The sequence below is a fragment of the Camelus bactrianus genome, chromosome 3 (genome assembly GCF_048773025.1).
Source record: "Camelus bactrianus isolate YW-2024 breed Bactrian camel chromosome 3, ASM4877302v1, whole genome shotgun sequence".
Lineage (NCBI taxonomy): Eukaryota > Metazoa > Chordata > Mammalia > Artiodactyla > Camelidae > Camelus > Camelus bactrianus.
In genome coordinates this window covers 116979988-116989963 of record NC_133541.1, presented here as the reverse complement: position 1 = coordinate 116989963, position 9976 = coordinate 116979988, and the positions used below count along the sequence as shown (strand labels likewise).

At 34.9% G+C, this 9976-nt stretch overlaps 1 protein-coding gene across 1 annotated transcript; it reads right to left on the bottom strand.

Annotated features, from left to right (window-relative positions):
* Positions 1-1989: 1989 nt before the first annotated feature.
* On the bottom strand, positions 1990-2952 carry LOC105067881 (olfactory receptor 2T29-like). Its single transcript, XM_010953556.2, has one exon. The coding sequence runs from the start codon at positions 2950-2952 to the stop codon at positions 1990-1992; it is 963 nt and encodes a 320-aa protein (XP_010951858.2).
* Between the last annotated feature and the right edge of the window lie 7024 nt (positions 2953-9976).

Sequence of the window (9976 nt, the reverse complement as noted above, 5' to 3'; positions counted from 1 at the left end):
AAATTGTTTCCCAAAACACTGCAAGATGTTTATTTTACAGTCATGAATCTACTGTGTCAAGAGGAAGTGGGAATATGTACTTTTGAAACAGTAAGTTGGACACAGCCAACTGGAAAATGGAAGACACGAAACCGTGTCTGTGGTTTTTACGCAACAGGTTCACCAAGGCCGCTCTTACCCCAAATATTCTCCCTCCCAGTTCCTTTGTTGTTGAAGCGGGACTCATGCCACTTAGATCAACACCACTCAGCTCCCATCCTCACTCGCCTCACCTCTCTGTCTCCAGTGTCAGAGTTCCCCTGTTGATTACCACCGATTTAGCATTTCAAAAATACAAATCTGACCATGTCACTGCTGTTTGTACAACTCTGGGTCACAGAAGGTCGAGAAATGAGTCTATAAAGTAAGGCAGGAAAGGAGGAGCTATTGGAGCAGTTAACTCTCCTGCCCGGGAATCTATCTGACCTTTGTTGACCCGGTTTCTTTTCTTTGTCCTTGAGTGAGTTCCCCTGACCCCAGCCACCTAAATTCATCCAAGGGTAACATCTGCTCACCATTCAACACTGAGTTCCAGGGTCTGCTCTCAACCTTTTGTTTATAAAATTTACATGTCACAGACAGAACTGATGTGTCTTTATGAGCTGTAACTTTTCTGCATGCATATCAAGTCATACCATGTATTTAATTGAATCTATTTGCATATAAAACTGTAGGTTCAAATTCCTTGGGAACAGCAACCATATAGCATTCAGATTTTAATCTCATTTAGCTATTATTTTGGGTTATAACATAGCATAGGAAATACTCATTAAATATTTGAATAAATGAGTTTGGATATTTGATATCCTGTCTCTCTTTCTTTGTGCGGTAAATTACATACTTCAAAACTCAGCTCAGATAGCACCTCATGGAAGGAAACTCCCCTAAGCTTTTCTGCCATTCAGAGTTTATAGTTTTTCCTCTGTCCCTTATGAAATTCTGCATTCTAAACTTACCACCTGGTGAGGACAATTAACCTCCCGCTAGATGCCTCCAGGGTTGGACCACGTGAAACAAGCTAGCCCAAACAAAGGTGGGCAGAGCAGGGATGGTCTCAGTAGTAATTAGCCACGTTGAAATGAACACGTATTGTAGACATTATGTCATTTACATTGTCACCAAACAGAAGACAAACCCAAAAGGGGGGTGACTGATATTTTAACTGTTTACATGGAATAATTACATATTTACATAAGAGCAGCATGACCAAGAACGGTAAAAGCAACAGCCACATACTCTTTACCCAGACTCACCACTTACTGACTTTGTACCATTTTGCTTCACCATTCCTCCCCATCAAATCAGTTACATAGCATCTCATGACCTTTTTCCTTTAAATATTTTTATTATGTGTTTCCTAAGAATATAGATATTCATCTATAAAGTCATAGTGTAGTTATCAACTTTAGTACATGTAACATCAATACAGTATGATTATATAATACATTTTGAACGAAGAAGGATTCAAAAATTGAAGAGTTTTCTTGTACAGGAAAGGAATTCTTTTTTTTTTTTAACATTTTTTATTGATTTATAATCATTTGACAATGTTGTGTCAAATTCCAGTGTTGAGCACAATTTTTCAGTTATACATGAACATATATATATTCATTGTCACATTTTTTTCTCTGTGAGCTACCATAAGATCTTGTGTATATTTCCCTGTGCTGTACAGTATAATCTTGTTTATCTATTCTACATTTTGAAATCCCAGTCTATCCCTTCCCACCCCCTGCCCCCTTGGCAACCAGAAGTTCGTATTCTATGTCTATGAGTCTGTTTCTGTTTTGTATCTATGCTTTGTTTGTTAGTTAGTTAGTTTGTTTTTTAAAAGAGGGGTGAAAATGAGATGAGACACCATGGTATGAAAGCCTGAGGATTAATGTTGGCATAGGATTCTAAACTTTTGATGTGTAGGGAGAAGGAAAAATACATTAATATCAAAGTTTCTTACTTTACAGTTTCTTGAAAGACCATTCCCACATTCAACATTTTCTTCAGAGCTCCCATAACATCCTTATTCCTCAGACTATAGATTAAAGGGTTTAGCACAGGAGTGAGTATGGTGTAAAAGACAGATACCATCATGTCCTTCTCAGGGCTGTGGTAGGAGCTGGGGAGCATGTAGGTATAAATGGCAGCCCCGTAGAAGAGGATGACCACAGCCATGTGGGAGGAGCATGTGGCAAAGGCCTTCTTCCGGCCCTCGGCTGAGCTCATCCTGTGGATGGTGAGGAGGATGAAAGAATAGGAGCTTGAGATGACTGTCACAGGGATGAGGAGCATGAGGACACAGCACAGGTACATAAGTGTCTCATAGAGGGAAGTGGCTGAGCAGGAGAGCTTTAATACAGCAGGGACCTCACAGAAGAAATGATGGATTGCCCGGGATCTGCAGAAGGGGAACGTCATGGTGATGGGAGTAAACAAGAAGCCATCCACTGAGCCCAGAAACCAGCAGCCAGATGCCAAAGAGAGACACACCCTATGGTTCATGAGGACAGGGTAACGGAGAGGATGGCAGATGGCCACGTAGCGATCATAGGCCATGGAGGCTAGAAGGAAAAACTCTGAACCTGCTAGGGTCACATAGAGGAACATCTGCATCCCGCATTCAGGGGCTGAGATCTTATTCACAACCAAGACTTGGTCCATGAGCATCTTGGGCACGGTGACGGAAATGTACATCACATCCATGAGAGACAACTGGCTGATGAAAAAGTACATGGGGGTGTGGAGGTGGATGCTGGAGTGTATCAGAAAGATCAGGATGCTGTTTCCAGACAAGGCCATCAGGAAAATCACAAAAATGACTGCACAAAGGAGAGCTGGGTGCTCTGTCTGGCTGAAGAGTCCCACCAGGATGAAACCTGACATGTCACTGCGGTTGGTCATCCAGGTGCTGTTCTCCATGAGGTTCCCCCTGGACCACCGAAGAGAGCTTTGAAGTTAATGGATCCTCAAAGGAAGCTACCCATTGAAATGAATAGTTACTGACTGTGTGTGTATGTGTGTGTGTGTGTGTGTGTGTGTGTGTGTGTGTGTGTACCAACCCAGTTGTGCTAACAGGAGGAAATCCCTTTGTTCTGTATTCATGGAGATTTAAAATTACCTGTAAGTCTATGAATTATCAGAAAACTAGGGGCAGAAGAATTGAGATTATCTGATGATGAAATGCTTTTCATGGAGAAAAATGGACATTTGCATAGTTGCTGGCCTATGAAAACACACCAAAAAAAGTGAATTATTTTAAAAGAAATACTACACTTCTGTAGAATTTCTGTTATAGAACTTGGAATTTCTTTCTCTCTCTGGTTTAAGAATCCAACTTGGTTCTTAAAAACTCTTGGAGGCATATTCCATATGAGAAAGATTTAAAAATTAGCTGAAACACAATTTAAAGAAAATCTATACAAAACATTTGAACACCTTGTCCTACAGGATTAGATGATACTGTGAGGTGTTGTGGTTGTGCGGAGTGAGCCTCGGGTCTCCAGGAACAGATTGTGGTCCTCACCAATAGTCAGTCTCTCAGATATCCTGGGGGCACCGTGAGAGAAGCCCGGAATCTGAGGCTGGGCTACTGTGGGCCTGGAGCATCCTGCACCCACTGTTTCTCTGTTCATGCTATATAAAAAGAGGCTAAAAAATAGTGTCGGATCTCAGGTATGATTAGGATTAGATGAGGAAAAATAATAAAAGTCTTAGAACACTACCAGATACAGATGAATAAACCTGTAACACATCCTGTTTGTTTAAAGTGTTAATATCTACCATAGTAACTGTGCAGAATCTATGTAAGAGATGGCTGTTATTATGAGTCTCCGATGATATAAGATGCATTACATCAGCTCACCAGTTTTAGTGTCTTTATGCATTTTAGAATTTGGATTTAGTAATTTGTGTACAAATGATGTATGAATATGTTTTACATATATACATGTATGTATTATACATTTATTAATATATATATGCACATATGCATCCAATTATTTTAAAGAAAAACATAATTTTAAGTAAATATATGTATATAAATATATACATATATGTATGTAAATAAATGTATATACATATATATAAATGCATGTATATAAATATATACATTTAAATAAATATATGTATATAAATAAATATGGATAAATATGTAATATATATTTCTTATTTTAAACCTGTTTAAGCAGAGATTTATATAGGAACCCACCTTATTTCTGTCTATTACATGTTTTTCCACGTTGAAATTCACCTTCTGCAAGCATCTACCATTTGCCGTAAATCTCAGGGGTCAAGAAATGGGATTTTGAGGGTCACTGCCATTTCTCAGACAAGCCTTTAGTTGTTTCCCAAATGTTTTCTGCTTAACACATATATCAATGAATTATTCATGGAAGCTGTGATGAAGAGAGGAAAGCTGTACACTGAGATATTTCTGACTCTAATTTACTGTTTCCTCCCCTATCTTGCTGATTGCAGCCAGCCTCTGTATTGGACGCTGAAGCTGAATTAAAGACAAATTAAACTTAGTTAGCTTTGAGGAGATCATGGTCAGTCTATTCAGGGAGAAATATTATGTAAATGTGATGTAAAGTATGATTTAAAACTAGCTGCAAAATTTTAAAAAATAGACACAAAGAATGTCTCACTCAGTAATAGTTTCTTCCACACTTTCTCTTACAAAGATTAAACTTTTGTAACTTCTCAATTTCTGACAAAAACCATTACCAGCAAGAAGGAAGTATTGGCTCCTCTTTCTGGGAAGAGTTTAGAGTTGGTTACGATGCAGGAATATTTCAGAAAGAATGTCCAAGTTTCAAATACATTTTCTGATAATTCCAAAGGCTAATTATGATATTCAACTTATGAACCGTTCCAGGTTCCAGAGGGCTGAAGCAATAGATAATACTGCAAAAATTCTTTGATTTCTTAATATAAACATCCAACAAATCCAGGACACATTGCAATAAAAACTTACACATTTAAAATATAACCTTTCTATCAAACTCTGCCCTCACTGGCAGATGGAATTTGGCTCTGTGCAAAACGTAAAAACAGTTCAGTAAATTTCAAAACACACCTCTTGATATAAGTCTATATTGTGGTTAAATAGTAGCAAGGACTGTTGAAGTGACCAATAGATATGAAGACTTTGAAGTTATTTACTGAGTGAAAAGAGGGGTATCAGGAGGGCGCTTGGTGGGCACTGGACGAAGCTCTGCTGCCCTTTGGCAAGTGGGGTTCACTGTCATTAAGCCACAATGGACAGCCCACCCAAGACACCAGACAGAGAAGGGAACACACTGTACAGCAACTGAAAACATAAATATGATTAAGACATTTATTTTTGATGTTTTCTAACCCTCAGAAATCACCCATATTCCAAGTAAAATCAGTAACCTTTCCTCTATAAAGTTTCAGGATCAGAAAAACAAATACACCATTTAATAAAACAGAAAGAATATATATTATTTTCTCTACAAATAGTTGAAAACCAAAAACTGACTTCCTAATATATTGCAGTAAATACATCTTATATAAAGAGCTTCAAAAGAAAAAGCACATTTGCTTTTCTCCTTAAAATAGTTCTTAAAAAGGAAAAATATTTTTAACAACTAATAGAATGTGCGAGAAGCAGAAAAGTCAAGAACAATCATTACCCTTTTGCTCTTGAAGTTCTGTCTCCTTGTTTGGTTTAACCCAGCATCAGATGACGTCGCTGGGCTCATCCAGATGGGCTGATAAAGTGTGTTCAGGTTAAGTGCGCAAAGCGGACTAGGAGAGTGACATCACCCCTGGTTCTGCTATGCCCATTGAGTGAGTGGATCAAGGTTTTTCTGTTGATAAATCCCTTTGAGACTATAAAAAGGAATGCATTTAAGAGAGCTAATAAAGAAGCTAACAGATCGTCCTGTTGGACTTTTCTGGATTTTTGCCTCATGTCTTTCTATAAATCTGCTTTTATTTTTAATCTCAGTATGTATCACAATGTTAACCAATATTAACAGTAATTGCAAATTTCAACATCACTAATAAATTATTAGGTATGGAAGTATTTTAGTTTCTAAGTAGCCTTTTCATTCAGCAAAATATATTTTCTTCTATGCGTGAATTACATTTTATTCTCATTTGAAGTTCATGAAAAATTTGTGAAGTAATTTTTTTTTAATCCTTCACTGACACAGACTTTGAAACTCATAGTTCAACTGATTTGTCATAGAAAATAGAATTACTCAGTACCATGGTCAAAGCTAAAATTGTCTTGATCACTCTTAATTAGATTACTCATTGTACAATTTCTTTTGCTATTCACGTGAAATCTGTATTAGTTTAATATTACATTTATTTTTTATCACTTTTCCAATTCATTTAATTTTAGAACATTGTTTCCCAGTTTCATTGAGATATAATTGACATGTAACATTGTGTAAGTTTAAGATGTATGATGTGATGATATATATTGCAAACTGTTTCCCACGATAAGGTTTGTTGTTAACATATCCTTCAATTTCACATAATTACCATTTTGTTATGGTGAGAACATTAAAGCTGTACCTCAGAGCAGCTTTCAAGTATACAATACAATATTGTAAACTGTAGCCAACATGCTGTAGCATGCATACATTTAAAGTGTACAACACTTTGAAGATGTTGATTTGATAACATCTAAATTGCAAAATGATTAACAATGTAGCTTTAGTTAACAATTCCATCATATCCTGTAATTATGATTCTGTGAACCATTTCTTTTTTGTGATGAGAACATTTAAGTTTTACTCTCCTAACAAATTTCACATATATAATACATAACTGTTAACTATAATCATAAGGCTATGCATTAGATCCTCAGAATTTCTTTATTCTCTAACTGTAAATTTGTTTTCTTTGGCCAACAGCTCCCCATAACTCCTACCCCAGCCCCTGGTAACTGCCATTCTACTCTTGGTTCCATGATTTTGGCTTTTTTTAGATCTCACATATAAGTGATATCACACAGTATTTTGTCTTTCTCTCTCTGATACTACATCTAACATAATGCCCTCAAGTTTTATCCAATTGCTGCAAATGGCAGGACTTGATCCCTTCTTGTGGCTGCATAATATTCTCCTATCTATTTCAATTTCACATTTTCTCTATCCATTCATCTGTTGATGGACACCGCTTTTTTTGTACTTTGGCTATTGTGAATAATGCTGCAATAAACATGAAGTGTAGAAATCTCTTTGACACCTTGTTTTTATTTACTTGGATACATACTGAGAAGTGGGATTTCTGGATCATACAGTAGTTCTATTTTTAAAATTCTGAGGAACCTCTGTACTCTTTTTCATTGTACTAAATCCTATTCCCAACAACAGTTCCTTTTCTTCACATCTAACATATGTGAGGTGAACTGATTGTGCTTTTGATTTGCATTTAGTGATAATTAGTGATATTAAACACCTTTTCGTGTAACTGAGGGTTATTTGTATGTCTTTGGAAAACGTCTATTCAGTTCCTCTGCTCATTTTTACATTTATGAACTCCATTAATTTACAGCATATTTACCTTTTATCAGATATAAAGTTTATACTTTTCTCATTCCATAAATTCCTTTTTAATTTTGTTGATTGTTTCACTTGCTATGCAATACTTTGTTAGATTTGTACAGTCACAATTACTTATTTTGAATTGTGTTGCCTGTGGTTATTAATGCCAAATCCCAAAAAAAAAAAAAAAAATTGTCATGGCCAATGTCAAGAAGTTTTCCTCTGTTCAAATCTAGGAGTTTTATGCTTTAAGGTTATTTGTTTGTTTGTTTTGTTTATGTACTTTAATTTTATTTAATTAATTAATTTTACTTTATTTTATTTTATTCTTGTGGTTTTGGGTGTCCTTTTTCCAATATCATTAAATGAAAAAGAAATATCCTTTCCTCCCAGTTTATTATTGGCATTTTTGTCAAAAACTACTTTAGGTGAAAGTTTATTAACTGGTTCTCTAGTCTGTTCCCTTGATCTATGCATCTGTCTTGATTTTATTACTTTGTAATGTAATTTGAAATTAGGAAGTATATTGCCTCTAACTTTGTTCTTCTTGCTTAATATTTTTTTTAGCTATTTGGAGTCTTTTAAGGTTACACATTTTAGGATTTTAAAAAACTTCTTTGAAAATGCCATTGGACTTTTGATAGGAATTGCTTTGAATTCGCAAATCCCTTTGGGTGCCACCAATAAATCCTTTCCATTTATGAGTGTGGGATATTTTTCTACTTAGGGTCTTCTTCCATATCTTTCATCAATATTTTATGGTTTTTAGTATACTTTTCACCTCTTCAGTTAAATTTATTCCTAAGTATTTTATTCTTTTTTTTATAGCTATTGTAATTAAAATGGTTTACTCAACTTTTTACTTTGTTAGTGATTTCTGTATGTTGACTTTGTATCCTGCAACTTTATTTAGCATGTGTATTATTTTAAACCATTTTTTTTAGAGGAGTACGTAGGATTTTCTACATATAATCTGCAAACTGAGACAATTACACTTCTTCCTTCCCAATATGGATATGTTTTATTTTTTTCTCTTGCCTAATTACTCTGGTTCGGACCTCAATACTAGGCTAGAGTGAGAAAGCTTGTGTTTTGCATGATCTCAGAAGAAAATCTTTCAGCTCTACACCATTAAGCATGATGTCAGCTGTGGGTCTCCATAAATGGCCTTTATTATGTTGCGGTACATAACTTGTATATTGAATTTGTTGAGTATTTTTACCATGAAATGAAGATGAATTTTGTCACATGAGCTTTCTTTATGTGTTGAAGTGATCATAGACTTTATCCCTCATTTTGTAAATGCGGTGCATAGCATTTATTGATTTTCTTATGCTGAAGCATCCTTGCATCCCAGGGATAAATTACAATTGATCACAGAGTATGATCTTTCTCATGTGTTCTTGAATTTGGTTTGTTAACTTGCTGTTGAGATGATCAGGCATATTGGCCTATAATTTTCTTTTCTTGTATTATCCTTGTCTAGTTTTGTTATCAGAAAATATAAAATAAAATAAAATAATTGAATGAAATAATTTTGAAATGTTCCCACCACTTAAAAAATTTAGAATATTTTGAAAAATATTACCATTGTATCTTCTTCTGTTTGTTAGATTTTACCAGTGAAGCCATATGATCTTTAAGTTTTCTTTTTGGGGAGGATTGTTATTACAGAATCATTCCCCTCTCCTGTTCTGGACAGATTTTCCATTTTTTATGATTTTATTTTTGCACATTGTATGTTTCTAGGAATGTATCCATTTATTGTAGTTTGCCCAATATTTAATCATATTAATATTCATAGTAGTTTTCTTATGATTCTTTGTATAATTCATTCTCTTTCATTTTAAAATTTTACTTATTTGAATCTTCGCAGTCTCTTTTTTTAGGTAGTCTAGTTAAATCTTGTCCATTTTATTTATCTTTTCAAAAAAATCAAATCTTAGTTTCACTGATCTTTTCTATTTTCCCTTCATGCCTATTTTACTTATATCTGCTCTGATCTTTTTGGTTTGCTTCCTTTAAGCTTTGTTTTTTAAACTCTGTCCAGTTCCGTGAGATACAAAGTTCGATTCTTATTTGAAATCTATCTTTTTTCTCATGTAGAAGTGTATTACTATAAACTTCCCTGTTAGAACAGGTTTTGATACATCCCATAACTTTTGTTATCTTGTATTTTATTTTCTGTTTGTCTCAAGATGTGTGTGTGTGTGTGTGTGTTTATTTATTTGTTTATTTATTTAAATTTCCCTTTTGATCTATTCTCTGACCCATTGGCTGTTTAGGAGGGTGGTATTTTTATGTATCTGTGAATTTTTCCAGTTTCCTTCTGTTGCTGATTTCTAGTTTTGTATTATTGTGTTCAGAATTGATGCTTGACAATATTGCAGTCTTCTTAAATTTGTTAATGCTTTTAT